The 16,068-nt window shown below is 42.9% G+C and overlaps 1 protein-coding gene across 3 annotated transcripts in view; it reads right to left on the minus strand.

The window, feature by feature from the left end:
• The window catches only part of PLEKHG1 (pleckstrin homology and RhoGEF domain containing G1), a 228,083-nt gene that overhangs the window by 57,503 nt on the left and 154,512 nt on the right, over positions 1-16,068 (minus strand). For all 3 annotated transcript variants that reach the window (XM_067701771.1, XM_067701772.1, XM_067701773.1), the window contains one exon: positions 5,735-5,835. In XM_067701771.1, coding sequence (XP_067557872.1) covers positions 5,735-5,835 — 101 coding nt within the window. The remainder of the gene's footprint in view (positions 1-5,734; positions 5,836-16,068) is intronic.

The raw sequence follows: 16,068 nt of genomic DNA on the forward strand, positions 1-16,068 counted from the left end.
TGAACTGAGAGGAGGAGGTAATTTTTTAAACAAACACAAAATCCACATACTATAAATATTATATTTACTTAGAGTAGTGAAACTTATGAATTTTACAACTTATTTTCAAAGAAACCATAATTAAAGTTAAAAGACAAGTCTCGTACTAAGGGAGGATTACAACTCACATAATCCACAACGGTCTCCAGGGAGAATTCATCAAGAACTCCTATACAGCCCTAAGACAAAGAAACATCCTGGGACTTCCAATGCAGGGGGCCTGGGTTCTGTCCCTAGTCAGGGAACTAGATCCCACATGCATGCCGCAACTAAGAGTTCACATGCCACAACTAAGGAGCCCACCTGCCGCAACTAAGTGCAACCAAATAAATAAATAGGTATAGGTACTTAAAAAAAGAAAAGAAAAAGAAACATCCTTACAGAAAAATGATCAATGGGTATAAACCAGAAATTCACAGAAGAAATCAAAGTGGCCAAAAAAACAAGAAAAGAGGCTTAGTCTTAACTGCAATTGGCAAAATGCAAGGTAACGTATCCCCCAATGGAATATTATATCACAGTTAAAATAAGCAAAGTAGAGCTATAAATCTCAAAAGCAACGTTGAGTGAAAAAAACTTCTAAAAGGTTGACATGATTTGTGCCAGGTTTGAAATAAGTTAAAGCATGCTATGTATTTTATTTTTTAAAATTTTTATTTGTTTATTTTTGGCTGTGTTGGGTCTTCATTGCTGTGTGTGGGCTTTCTCTAGTTGCAGTGAGCGGGGGCTACTCTTTCTTGCGGTGCGTGGGCTTCTCGTTGTGGTGGCTTCTCTTGTTGCGGAACACGGGCTCTAGGTGCACGGGCTTCAGTAGTTGTGGCACGTGGGCTCAGTAGTTGTGGCTCACAGGCTCTAGAGCGCAGGCTCAGTAGTCGTGGCGCATGAGCTTAGTTGCTCCACGGCATGTGGGATCTTCCCGGACCAGGGATCAAACCCATGTCCCCTGCATTGGCAGGTGGATTCTTAGCCACTGAGCCATCAGGGAAGCCCTGTATTTTAAATAAGTACTTACATACATAGTCATGGCAACAAAGATCATACTTGGGAATGAAACACCAAGTCTTGGATAGCAGTTATAGTTATGGTGGTATTTTGAGCCAGATTGTACTGGCTTTTCTGAGACAATTCTGCACATCTCTTCCTAATTCCATGTTCAGTGATGTCTTCTTAGTAGCTTTAATCTGCAGTGATGGGTGTGTTTACACCAGAGAAACTGGCAAACACTATAAATCCCAGATTCCCCCTCCCTTGTCCTTACCCTGGAGAACTGGTACACCAGCACATCACTGTGCCATTCTCCACAGAGCGGGATGCAATTGGGAGGGGTCTATCAGGGGACTCAGCATTATTTGTAATGCCTTTATGCTTTCAAGAATTTCTAAAGCAGGGACTTCCCTGGTGACACAGTGGTTAAGAATCCGCCTGCCAATGCAGGGGATACGGGTTCGATCCCTGGTCCAGGAAGATCCCACATGATGCGCAGCAACTAAGCCCGTGTGCCACGACTACTGAGCCTGTGCTCTAGAGTCCACGAGCCACAACGACTGAGCCCACGTGCTACAACTATTGAAGCCTGCGTGCTGCGCCTAGAGCCCGTGCTCTGCAACAAGTGAAGCCGCTGCAAAGAAAAGCCCACACACCACAAGGAAGAGTAGCCCCTGCTCGCCGCAACTAGAGAAAGCCCATGCATAGCAATGAAGACCCAAAGCAGCCCTAAATAAATAAATTTAAAAAAAAGAATTTCTAAAGCAAATATGGCACAAAGGAAGGCCTTGATAGAGCGAGGGTGCTCCACGGGTGTTTATCATAGTACTCTACGCTCTCCTGTATTTTGGGACTATTTCCTAAAAAACAAAATCTAATCAGCTGAATTTTCCAGGCCAAAATAAACCCATTTCCTTTTTGCCTTCTTTAATTTTAGAGTTCTAAATCTTGCTTAGTTGGGCACAATAGTATTATATTATGTTGAGAAACCTGGACCTGAACTAATAACAGAAACTTTAAAATTATTTCAAGCCTTAACCATAGATTTGCCAGATAGCTGTATCTTTGAAATCAACTGAAGTAAGGTATAGAATAGAGGATTCATAAGAGGCATTAACATAAAAAGTCACATCAATACTCTTATTTAATCAAATGTAATAGCAAAGACATCTGAGCTCTAAATTTAGAGTCCAGATTTTTTTTTTTTTTTTTTTTGCAGTACGTGGGCCTCTCACTGTTGTGGCCTCTCCCATTGCGGAGCACAGGCTCCAGACGCGCAGGCTCAGCAGCCATGGCTCACGGGCCCAGCCACCCCGCGGCATGTGGGATCTTCCCGGACCAGGGCACGAACCTTTGTCCCCTGCATTGGCAGGCGGACTCTCAACCACTGCGCCACCAGAGAAGCCCCTAGAGTCCAGATTTAAGAGAAAGGAAATGAAAGTGAATAGGGACAAAACAGTACAGACAATTCCACTGTAAAAGTTAAACAGGAAGATGTTCTTGAAAAGAATTAAAAATAGTAAGAATACCAGTTGAGATTTGACAAAACCAGGTGTGTTCACAGTAGGCTAGGCTGGATTTCTAGCTCTATGTCCTTGAGCAATGGACTTTCTATGCCGATTCCTGTGTCTAATCAATGTGTATATATTTTTGCATCTTATCTACCTCAGAGCTAAGAGGATTAAATGAGACAATGCATGTTCAGGATATATAAAAACGTGATCTACAAAAGGGATAGGCATGAACACGGTCACATGAATTGTGTCACTACACTGATGCCACATGTATCATCATCCTGACTCAGGTTTATTCTAGTCACCTCTGACCTCCTCATTCAGAGAACACCAAAGAGAGAAGAGAACAGAGAGAGAACCAACTCAGGAATATAAAGATCTTCTCAGTCTTCCAGCTTTTGCAGCCAAGGTCCCTTTTGGTTGACATCGGGGGCTACTTCAGGCTTATCTTTCTTTAAATTAGGAAACACATGAAGATGTAAACGCCGGGGAGTAGAAACCCTTTCCTGGACTATGGCATAAACCAAGACCCGAAAAGCAGGGCTCTACCCTGGCAGGAGGGCATGCCACTGGATGCCTGGGGGTTGCAGTCAGAGAAGCCCAGACTTGCATGAAGTGATAACGCACATAGAGCTACATGGCCTCGGGCAAGAAGCAAGCCCTAGAGAAGCAGTCATTACAGTCAACTTACAGCCAAACCACCAGAAGGCTTATGCCAGGGCCTCCCAGCATCTAGGCCTCGTTCCTCTTCCCGGGTTACTGTGCCATTGATGGGATCTGGGCGGAAAAGCCACTCGGGCTCCTGGATTTTTAACCTCAGCCACTGCTAAATGGAAGCTTGCTCTAATACCAGCATGTTACTAATGGACACACAGACTCTAAATTCCCCAAATTCAATTTTTTTGTTTTGTGGCTGTACCACGTGGCTTGTGGGATCTTAGTTCCCCAACCAGGGATCAAACCCGGGCCCTTGGCAGTGAGGGTGTGGAGTCCTAACCACTGGACTGCCAGGGAATTCCCCCTATTTCAATTTTTTAATGCCCTTTCTCTATTTTCTTATTATTGTGTTTATTTTATCTAGACAGTGTTTCTCAACCATGGCCGCACATTACAAACATCTGAGGACGTTTTACAAAATCCTGATGCCGTGGTCCCACCCTAGACCTAGAAGTTCTAATCAGAACTTCTAGGAGTAGCAGTCATCATATTAAAAACAAAAAACAACCCCCCCACCACCACCACCACACACACGATCCTTCCCAGATGGTTCCAGTGTGCAGCCTGGGTTGAGAACCACTATCCTGGAACGTGCAAATTGGTTTTCAAAGTCTACTGAGTCAGATGAAAAGAGACGTTGCAACACTGGCCTTTTTCATATCCCAGGCTTTCAAAATTAAGGGATGAGTTGATGTAATTCAAACATGTCTCCCAGAGGCCAGGCTTGGGCTAGGTGCTAGGGATCCACATGGACGTTAGGGATGGCAAAGGAGATGTGGATCCTACCCTCAAGGAGCCCACATACACCAGCTTCAGTGAGCAAAGAGGGGAAGGATTTATCATTTGCGCTATGGCTGAGTCACCCAATGATAGGGCATTGTAGAACTTTACAAGGGGATTTTACTCTAATAAAAGCAATGTCATCATCACTGGTTAATATTGTGCTGTTTACTCTGGCACTGAGTGCGGCACATGAAGTACGTCAGCTCACCGAAGCTTCGCAATAACCATGTGAGGTAGATATTCCTATTGTTTCCATTTGTTTCTTTATTCCACAAAAGTTTGGAGGGTCCCACGAGCCAGACTCTGCTTAAGGCACTTGGGTAGTAACAAAACTGTTAGATCCCTGCCCTCAGGGAGCGTTCTGTGAGTGGGGGTGGGGAGGAAGGAAACAACAGACATAAAAGTCAATCACAGAGTATGTCAGAAATTGCTAAAAGCCAGGAGAAAAAGAAAAAGTAAGCAGGTAAGGTGTGTGCTTAGGTGCCGGGTTAACATCATTGAGAGAGGAAGTTTTGAGCAAAGGCTTGAAATGAGGAAGTTAGGTACATTCTACAGATCTTTCTCGAATTATGATGGGGTTAGGCCCCAGTAAACCCACTGTAGGTTGAAAATGTCATAACTTGGAAATGCATTAAAATACACTTAATCTACCAAACACGAAAGCTGAGCCTCGCCTACCTTAAGCGTGTTCAGAACACTTACATTAGCCTACAGTTGGGCAAAATCATTGAACACAGAGCCTCTTTTATACTAAAGTGCTGAATGTCTCATGCACTTTACTGAATACTGTATTGAAAGTAAAAGACAAAATGGTTGTAAGTGTGTTGGTGTTTCCCCTCGTGATGGCGCGCCAGACTGGAAGCCGCGGCTCACTGCCCGGGAAAAAATCAAAATTCAAAATCTGAAGTACAGTTTCTACTGAGCACGTCTTGCTTTCACACCATCGTACAGTCAGTCAAATCATGAGGTGAACCATCATAAGTCGGGGACCTTCTGTATTCTGTTTAAAATTTCCCGAAGAATATATACATGGCTCAGCGGGCATGCAAACCCAGAGATGTTGGAAACCAGTCTATGCTCTTTTCCTGCCTACTACCTGGTCTTCCAAGAAGTACCACAATACCTTATAAGAACTGATTTGCCTGCCCCATCCCCTTCGGCTCCCCGTCTGCCTTGTTTACTATGATACTTTTCTAAGCCCACTGCCTGCTACACAGCAGGTACTCAATACATGTTTGAATTAAATTAAGCATTGTAAATTTTAACTATTAATTAATCTGAATTCATATCTGTTATGATTAAAGCATTTATTGTGTGTTTACTCCCTCCTGCCCATTCCCTAGGCAGAAGAAAACATTCAGAAAATCCAGCGGAGGTGGGGTTGCTGGAGACCAAGCCAGCATATATTTTTGGATGCCCTGTTCATGTTCTATTGCGGAAGAAAGATGCCGCTGCTCTGTCAGGGTGAATAGGTCTCTTCTCTGAGCCAGGAGGACGGAGCGGGACGGGATTTTGGATAAATGTGAGACTCATATACAAACAAGGATGTTTCCAGGTAGAAGATTTCACGGCATGATAGGCCACAAAAATCTATGAAGTCAAATCAGGGATTTCAAGTAAGTTTTCTTAGGCCACATTCATTTGAGAAAAATCCGTAATGTTCTTATGTGAGAACCATCTTTTGAGGATTAGCTTACCTATTAAAGTGGTAGATATCCTGTATGTTTCCAAAAAGGGCTGATCTTTCTTCCGCCCCCAGAGGAAGTTTCGTTTGGTCCCTGATGCACTCAAGGTAATCCTGTGGAATCAATGAGAAGAATGTCTTAAACACTCCTGTCCTTTTTCAAGTCGTCTTTAGTTATGCATGAGGAATCTCTCATATCCGTTACAAGTAATTATTATACTAACGTGCTCATTAACTCTACCGTGAGAAGGCAGAATCTCTCTTTTATTAATAATGAAATACTTCCCTACGTATAGAACAGGGAGTTTGAGCAAGGAGAAAGAGTGTATGTACATGGACATACCTACGCCCAAAATGTACTAGTGCTTCCCTAGATGCATAACATAATGACCACAGTTACTGATAGAGTCAGAGTTTTGGCATACAACATTGCCTGCTGTCTCCTTGACTGATTTATGTGATAAAAAGAGACTCTAAAATTCATACAGTGGGAAACCAGAAATAAAAATTCTGAAATTTGGGAATTCCCTGGCAGTCCAGTGGTTAGGATGCAGCGCTTTCATTGCCATGGCCCGGGTTCAATCCCTGGTCATGGAACTAAAATCCTACAAGCCATGTGGTATAGCAAAAAAAAAAAATTCTGAAATGTGATACAGTTGTTTTAAACATAACCTTTTAAGTCAGAAAGCTATCAGCTGCTAAAGTCTAGAACTAAATTATCCTCAAATACCAGATTATTAAAAAAACTTTTTAAAATAAAATAAGCATGTCACTCACTTATACTATCCAATAGGCCATGTAAAGAAGCCACAGTCAGCTTGAAAGGATTTTATATATTTTAACATGGAAACAGCTCCCCATGGAGCTAACGTGGGCTCAGACCCACAGTGGGTTAAATGGACGTGGCTTAGAAGCTATTTGAACTGCTGAGAGAGGGGAAATCTGCTCTCCACGCTGTGTGCTGAGTCCATAACTAAGTGTCCCCCTTCCCCCAGCCAGGCTTGAAAAGAGAACTCTGTAGGAGGCAAGAAAACAATAAAGAAAAAACTGAAAACAGCTGAAATAACGTAAAATCAAAAATAAATACAGTTCTCCGCCCTGGGCTGAACAATGCAGTATGGCTCTCCACCAAACGTCACCCAGGGATCTGCAGCACTGGGGAAGTCACCCTGGGAAAAGTCAGCCAGACCGTGAAAATCCCAGCACTCAACCACATTCCGATGGCCAATCGCAAACACAATACTGTTTCAGCGCAACTAGTGAAACGAGAAGCTGAAATGTAAGAACCATCAGATAATTGTTGCTTTTGTCTTTTAATAAGCCACAGCCACCCTCTCATGCCCTTCATGTTCCTCAAATGAAAAACAGGCCAGGCTTCGTCAGGAACTGTCTCCGTAGCATGGTTCACAGACTGCGGCATATAACTTACCATTCTGGTTCTTTATTGCTAAAATCATGGTCATGCAGGAACCAATGTTCATAAGCCTTTTTATGTTTTAACAAGGTTGGTGGTAACATCTTTTCTTCTTCAGAAAGTGGTCATCTCAATAAGAAATTAGACTCCCAAGGTTTAAGTGTAATTGTCATTAAAAACCCACAAGAGCAAGACCCAGCCTCCTCACTTTTATGAGCGGAACCGTCATAAGGAGCTCATGGATCTGTATAGGCTGTAGAGATAACGCCCAAATAAGAAATGCTAAAGAAGGCTAGAATTGAAGAGTGCATTTTGAACAAGTATAAATCTAACTTAGGCTTCCTCAAAAAAAAAAAAAAATGTATTCCTTGATAGTTTCATAAAATTACACGTGGCACAAAGAGATGGGCTAATATTTATCTGCATTGAATGCTTATATTTGATAGTTGTTTAATACTTTGATCAACATTTTTAAAAGGACACGTCACATGCAAAATTAAGAAGGTAAAACAAAGGTTATAGATGAATACGAAATCGAAAAGTGAAACAGAAGGATATTGGCAGGCGTGATCCACACCGAACAGCAGTGAGAAGATTGGGACATAGATGACGCATACATTCCAGACTCACCTGGCCGGCCGCAAGGGGGTTTAAGGAGAAAAGGAAGAATCCTTTTTCTCACTTCAAATGCAAAGCTGGTTCATTTTGCAGAAACCTGATACTAAATTCTTCATGTCATGGAAAGACTGAGTTAAGGGGGTTGAAGAATTTCATCTGGGGTGAGACACAAAGAACCATGGCCCACTTCCAACAGAGGATGGCCCATCTCCAAATGAGTTTCAAAACCCCAGAGTCCGTGGTAGAGGAACTAGATTTTAAACGCTGCTTGTTTTCTGAAATCGTTGAGAAAATAGATCGTTAGGAGTCCAGATTTTTGCAGGCCACTCTAGAAAACAGATCAAAGCCATATGGCCACAACGTGTTCCCCCTCTGATCATAACTAAGTCTTTTAAATATGATACTTTAACCCTAAACCAGTTACTGAAAACTACTGTAGCATGCACTGCATTAGCAGCTGTAATTATCTGAAGCCAAAATGAGAGGTTTGAAGCTCAGTGATAATAGTTCATTCTGTGCTCAAATGACAGAGGAAAGACACCAATGAAATTTATTAGAGCCTGTCACGCTGCTTTTTAATTTTATTGGCTTGATGTCAGCACCTATGGTTACCCTACAGTTAACAATGAAAGATAAATTTAAAACTTTTGCGCCGAAAACAATTATTGTCCAAGAGGATCAAAGAATTCACTCAATTTTGAGAAGGGTAGGGAGGAGATACAAAAAACAGCGTTACACCATTTGAAAAAATTTTTACTATACTACTATAAATTTTACCTAAAGTATTTTTCTCATCAACACCTCCACCACTGTAAGATTTGTACACATGTGCCCTCTTTTCGATAACTTTTTCATTCCTGTGATGTCTGTTATTGAAAATATCCAAGTAAAGTTGAACTCGGTGCTATTTGAAGTATGATAAATGGACAGGAGCCAGTTTGCAAACTGTTACTGATCTACAAGATAGGTAAGTGCAGAACTTGAGAGAAAGTATGTAGAAACTTTTATAGCATTTTGACAGAATGATATTTGTTGAATCTAATGATAAATTTGGGCTTGTATTTTGCATGTCTGATATCTTCTATTTTGTTTTTCTAGTAATTCATTTTTTGTGGTGTTTTACAAAAGCGTCAGTGTGTGGCCAATAGGAAAACACACACACACGCGTGCTTGTCCCTCATCACAGAGAGTTTGAGAAGGTCTGGTCTAGACAACAGTCCAGCAGAGATGCTGGAGAAAGGATGCTTCCAGAACTGGGACAGAATTCAAACTCAATGCCCTCGGTAGCTCGCTTTATTTCTTTAAGATGCCCTGAACGAATTAAGCTAATACCCCCGTGCCTGTCTCCCTTTCTTCCTCTAAAATAACGTTTAAAATTGTAATCTGTTTAACATGAAAATGAAGATAAACCACAAGAAGAGAAAAGATTTATTTAGATCGGTACTTAATACTTTTTCTACCCTATATCCTTCTTGAAGATACATTGTAGAAACAAAATGAGGAAAATGTCCTGTTCTTAAGTCCTCTTGCTCAGGTTTCAAAATTCTCTCTCTTTGGCTTCCTTTTTTTGGTCTAGTTTTTGTGTTAGCACTTCCAAATTCTAAGCCCTTTGTTATAACTCCTGGGTAAGATTTTTGGTCTTTATTTTGGAGGATGCATCTTCTTTGGTTTCTCCAACTCATCCACCTTTACTAGAAAGTAATCATTTGTATATATAAAACCTGTCTCCAAATTTCATGTATTACATTGGGATGCTGTTGATACTACAATAACTTACATTTGTGTGTCAATTTACAGTTTAAAAAGCACATTCACATTTATTCATACAAACTCTCCTTCCCTCCTCTTTTTGAGGTCATAAGAATGCATGCCAAGTTCTGTTTTACAAGCTAGGAATTAAATAAAATGAATAAAACATGATCCCTTCCCCCAAGGAGTTCCCTGTGTAGTTGAAAGACAAGTATAAACAAATAAGTACAATACAGTGTTTAGGCAGCATGACTGATAAATATTCAGCACATGGGAGAAGGCAGAGGAGGAAGTGGGCAATTCCAGGTCAGGGAGAAGTCTTCTAGAGAAGGTGATGGTGGAGTTGAATCTTTAAGGATGACCAGGGGTTAGAACAGAGAGAAACTAGAAGGAGACACAACACCCAGGAAGATTGAAAAGAGTAAAGGGGCACATGGCAACGAAATGCAGGGTGCAGTCAGGACACTAAAAGGAGCTGAGGGGCTTCCCTGGTGGTCCACTGGTTAAGACTCCACGCTTCCAGTGCAGGGGGCTTGGGTTTGATCCCTGGTCGGGGAACTAAGATCCCACATGCCACATGGCGTGGCCAATAAAATAAAACAAAATAAAATAAAATAAAAGGAGCTGAGATGGGCTGAGGAAGCAGGACGTGCGCATGTACGCAGACCCTGGAGTGGGGCTGCAAAGTGAGAGAGGTTACAGTCAGAAGAGGATTGAGCACGGAGAACCTTCTGTGCTCTTAGGTGGAGGCAGCCACCGACAGATGCCATGAGACCAAAGATCATCCCAGCATCAGAAAATAGAACATTAGCTATAAAACTGCCAGTTTGGAGGCCAGTTAGACCCGGACAGCAGTGCAGGTAAGACCGGAGCCAGTCCTCCACAAGTTCCACAGACTGGAGCTGTATTTACTTAGATGTGGAGACCGGGAGAAAGGGGCCAGTCAAAGCAGACGGCTTTCAGGAGAAGGGAGTCTCTTCTCTCACCTTCAGCTCCGAGGAGGAAGGTGCTGCTCTCCCGGCTCTCAGCAAGGACACTGCCAGCGTCTCGTCTCCTTGTCCCGTTGGCTGCAGCTTGGAGAGAGCTGGGGGCTCCCTCCGGGGAGATGTCTCCACCAGCTTTCATCCTCCCGAGTTTCTTTCCCAGATGGCTGGTGAGGGAAAGCTAACCCGCAGAGGCCTTGGCAGGGCGGTTCTCGGCCTTTCCAGCTGACTGAGACCTGCACTGGACTGCCTCACACCCACATCAAACGCTTGAAGACATCTCTGGGGGTTCATGGTAAAAAGGAGACAAGGCATATCTTTTGGCCTCGCGCATCCACGTGGTAGGTCTTCACGTGGCTCACGGTTGCTCATTCTGCTCTTGTTAGAGAAGCTTGGAGAAGAATTACGAGTTTCATTTTGCAGCTGTCGCCTTCTGCACAAAGGCTGCCCTTCAGGAGCATCAGAGGGACACGATGGGTTCACAGTCACAGGGCCCTGCCCGCATCCCCACTCACGCACTTTCCCTCTGCGTCCCCGAGGGAACTGAAGAGATGAGGGTGGTGGTCTGCAGGTAAAGACAGCGCCTTGGTCTTGGACATGCGAAGATGAGGCGGACTGTGGGACACCCCCAAGGAGCGGTTTGCTGGGCACAGGATTTGGGAAGAAAAACTGAGTGGTCTGTTGAGAGAGCCCTTTGTGCAACTTTGGGCCCCATCTTATGCAGCAGTGACAGGAGCATGGGGCCCAAATGTCCTCCCACCTTCAGGGCCCAGGGGCACGTCCAGTCCTGGCCACAGGAAGGCGGTTTCAGGCTATCTCAGCGCTAGCAAACTGCAACCTCGGAGGGTCAGCAGGTCATGCCACCTCCAGAGAGTCTCCCATGTTGCAGTGAGAACACCAAAGATCCCTTGTGGAGGAGAGTAGCAAGGCAGATTGAGAGCCGCGAGGCCTCGGGCAGCACAGAACCCTGGCCCACACTGATGGGAGGTCATATCCCTAAGTGGGAGCACAGAGCCCGATGTGTGCTTCCCAGCTTGTTCAGAAACAGTCTCAGGAAAACCCAGGGGATAATGGAGTCCCAAATCCAGTGACGAGAGAGAACTGCAGACTGATTTGGAAGTGGGGTAATAGATGGGCATATATTTTGAGACGTTGGGATGTAAAGGAAGGAGAGTGGTGGGGCAGCAACCGGAAGACATGGAGGATCAGGGAGGATCAATCGATCGATGTGTCCATCCATCCATGCATCTATCCATTCATCCATCTCTCCATGCATGCAACCACCCATCTATGCATGGAGAGCTGGCAATGGTGAACAGAGGGAGACAGAAGGTGACTGTAAGAGCCAAGGTGAAGGGACGAGGCGAAAGGTGGAGGACAGGAAGATGAGCAACTCTCTTGGGAAGTCTGGGTGGAGAGCACTGTCTACGTGACCAAGCTGACACTGGTCAGCTTCATCTGATGCTGTAGGAAACAAAATTCTAACAAGTCAGAGCATATGAAATAAAAAGTTTCCTATTCCTTCTCAAGGGCCTTCCCTCTCTGCCCAGATGTCACTTTCCAGAGGTAGCTCTGGTTGATGCGGTGTGCCAGATGTAGAGAACAAACTTATGGTTACCGTGGGGGGAAGAGGGGGTGAGATGAACTGGGAGATTGGGACTGACGTACATACACTACTATGTATAAAATAGATAACTAACGAGAACCTGCTGTATAGCGCAGGGAACTCTACTCAGTGCTCTGTGGTGACCTAAATGGGAAGGAAATATAAAGAAAAGCGGGTATACGTATGTGTACAGCTGATGCACTTTGCTGCACGGCAGAAACTAACACAACATTGTAGAGCAACGATACTCCAAGAAAAATTAAAAAAAAATAACGATGCAGTGTGTATGCTTCTGGGTCAGGTTCTGGGACATAATTATATCTATAAAACATGAGATTTTATGCTCGATTCACAACTTTGTTTTTCCATTCAGTGTATGTAAGTACACAGAACTCCTATACGTAAACATAGTTCTTTCGTCATAACGGCGACATTGTATCCCATTCAATAGCTTTATTATAATGTACTTCATTATTACAATAAAGATTTCGGCGGGGCGGGGGTGGGCACAGGCCTGTGTGCTGGGAACTGTGGGAAGGGGCGCTCAGAAATGAGTAAGATAAGACCCCCAACCCTCTAGGTGCTCACAAGGCAGTAAGGGAGGAAGAAACAAATCACAGGATAGCAATTTAAGTGTTATTTACAAAGGGCTGTGAGAATATAGAAGAACCCATTTTCAAATGAAAGAAACCTTTTATCCTGCTTCCAAATAAACCACGAAACAGGGCTTACACTAAAATCTCCTGCTGTAGCCTGCACATAAAGCATCAGAAGTCTAGTCTTCACGCTAATCTCTTTTCTGCCTCTATTGACATCCATGGGGGAGGAAGATATAGCCAAAGAAATGAGACTGGGGGTCTCTGGCCACCCCATCAGGCTGGGAACAAAAGCTCTTATTGTGGGAACAATGCTGTCCCTGAGTCTATATAACGTAGCTCCCTCCACCCCCAACACAGAGAACTGTGCTGAAAATACAATATAGCATCAACAGGACGAACCTTTCTGCCAATACTGTTGCAGAGAATGGAGGAGGGCAAGAGAAAGAAGGGGGAAGGGGGGAAAGAGAAGAGAAAAAGAAGAGGAAAGAAATGAGGCAGGAAGAGAAACAGGGAAGAAAGCGTGAAAGGGAAGAAAAAAGAAAAGGAGAGAGACCCACCCACGCAAGCACAGGAATGAAACCCAAATTAATTTCAAGTTGAAAGCAGCTTCTGCTGCTGATATGATATCAGTTCTTATTCAGAGTTTTCTTAACCGATGGCATAGAGGCTGATCTTAATTGGCCATATATGGAAGTCAGTATTAATGCTCTGAGATGTTTGAGTAAAAGAATAATAAAAAACAGGGAGGTTTCAGCCTCATTTACCTTCTATAATAGTTTCAGTACCTAAGACATCAGTAAAAAATGCTGAGAATGGCCTTCTGGCTAAGCTGTGACAAATGACACTTGTGCCAGCTCAGTTCCCTCTATTGTTTCACTTCTTCCTCCTGAAAGAAGGAGGGGTAGGAGGTGCCCCCTGGGGAGGAGACGGGACAGCTGGACCTGGAAAGGGGGAGGGTCGGGTAGTTCGTCCCAGAAAGGGAAACTTGGGGGAGGGGGTGGGGGACAGGAGTTCTGTTAAAAACTGCAGTACTGAGTAGAAAGAGCAAACATCGGGGAATATTTGTTTGGTTTTCACCTAAAACTAAAAGCAGAAAATATTTATGAACCGGTAGTTAACAGTAATCTAATGATATAAGCAAGATATTAAGAAACAGGACTAGCATTCATATATTAAAGTCCTTAAAGTGACTAGTTGCCCATCTTTCACTACACTTCCGACAACCGTTATAAAAATCATTGTCTTTACTTCATATTGATATCAGGAGGAAGAATTTGATGCACATAAATAAATCTAAAAATGTTATAATAATTAAGAAGCTGGGTACAAATATAACACTGAAATGAATCTCTTCCATTACCCTTAGTTATAACAAATAGAAAAGTTCGTCTCTTCTGTAAGAACAGCAAAAAAACCTTAATTTTCTATTGCTTTGTTAAATTGCTTATTTAAATATTTATTTAAAAATTGTGCTTAGGGTTTTCAAATTACATCGACAATGTTCTCATACGCAATAGCTCTTCTTAAAATAAGAGAGGTGGACACACACCCATGAAGAGGTGCTGCTGTATACTGAAATATCTTTCCATACTTATTTGAAACCTACCATTACTTTTTTCTCTGTACTCTTTAATCCGATCATCATTTCTAGCTACCAAAAAAGGAGGAAAGCATTTCTAGGATAATCTATGTGCTTACTGAATGTGAATAAATATAAAATATGTTTAAAATCTTCAAAATGGGCAACCAGAGCGTTTTCCAGGCTGCCTGCAGTAAAGCATGGCACCAGAGTCCTAGCGGGCGTTGACAAGATAGGGAAGGAAGTTTATTAACCACTCCCCTGAGCCCTTTTTTCTGACTCTTGTTAAGTTCTCCTCCTCACTGGGTTAACTTTACTTAGCATATACTCCCTTTTTACTTTCCAGGTCCTGAGCCAGGTAAGGAAGCAGACAGATACAATTAGATGTGGCTATAATCCTTCAGGAAGAAAAATGAAGAAAAGGCTGATGAGGTAGCAGAGGGATTATGTCCTGGCAAATCTTTAAGTACTGAAAATAAGAAACCGATTCATCTCGAGACTTCCCTGGTGGTCCAGTGGCTAAGACTCCACGCTCCCAATGCAGGGGACCCAGATTCGATCCCTGGTCAGGGAACTAGATCCCACGTGCTGCAACTAAGAGTTCGCAGGCCGCAACTGAAGATCCCACGTGCCATAACTAAGACCTGAGGCAGCCAAATAAATAAATAAATATTAAAAAAAAAAAAAGAAAGAAACTGATTCATCTTAATTATAATCTCCACACTGCTGGTGTAATTTGAAACACGGTAATTATGAAAAATTAAATAAAGCCCAAGGGCTTTTGTATATGGGAAAGAAAATAAAAGATCAGTAAAATAAGTTTACATTATTAGATCACCTGAGGTTTAACTCCTCCTCACTGCTATTTACTACTACTACTATTATTATCATTATCATTATTGTTATTACTGTTATTATAAGGTTTGGTGATAGGTACTGAGCTCACTACTTTACATGCATCACTCACTTAATCTTCACAGCAACGCCAGGAGGTGAGTCCCATTGTTAATCCCATTTTATTGGAAGCTTAGAAATGTTCAATTGCTCCCCAAGGTCACACAGGGTGTGCATGACTTACTTGCATTCAAACCAGGACCAGCTGTCTATAGCTTGGCCGTCCAAACCCTGTACCACTGCTTCAAAGGTTTTAGTCCTTAATACAGACAGTATCTTCAGACAGTAGAGGTCTGCTGCTGACTTTGGGACGAAATGTGGTTTTTATTAGGTATGAGTTAGGAACCTACCATACCTCACCTGAGGACTCTCAATTCTAGAGCATCAGACATCTGGAAATAAGGACACCAAATAATGGCCCGTTAAAACAGATACAGTCAGTGTTGCCACATACACATGACCAGTTAGTGTATGCTTGACCTAACGATGAATGGGACAGTAATTAACTATATGACTTATTTAATGAGTTGGAATACTTTCTAGTCTCTTACTGAGACAGGAACTGTGATATAGGTAATTCTCATAGCAATTGGTCTATATACAGTAGGTGCAATTTATGCTAATTTACTTGGGACCCTGAAACATATAAAAGTTTCAACCAGGCCCCCAAGGCAGGGGCTACCTGGACAACGTTAAATAGAAAGAGGAAAAAGCTGAAAGACATCATTCGACTTCCCATCTACTGAGTCACACACATTGATGATGACCCTCAAGGTCAAGCTATTCTACTTGAAAATTGCAATACAACGAGGCTGGATATATTAAAAGCAAGAACCTACACAGGGACCGATCTCTTTATGGGCAGTTTTTCAACGAGCATGAATGTGATTATCCTCTGGCAGCAT

This window comes from Pseudorca crassidens, chromosome 13 (assembly GCF_039906515.1).
Source record: "Pseudorca crassidens isolate mPseCra1 chromosome 13, mPseCra1.hap1, whole genome shotgun sequence".
NCBI lineage: Eukaryota > Metazoa > Chordata > Mammalia > Artiodactyla > Delphinidae > Pseudorca > Pseudorca crassidens.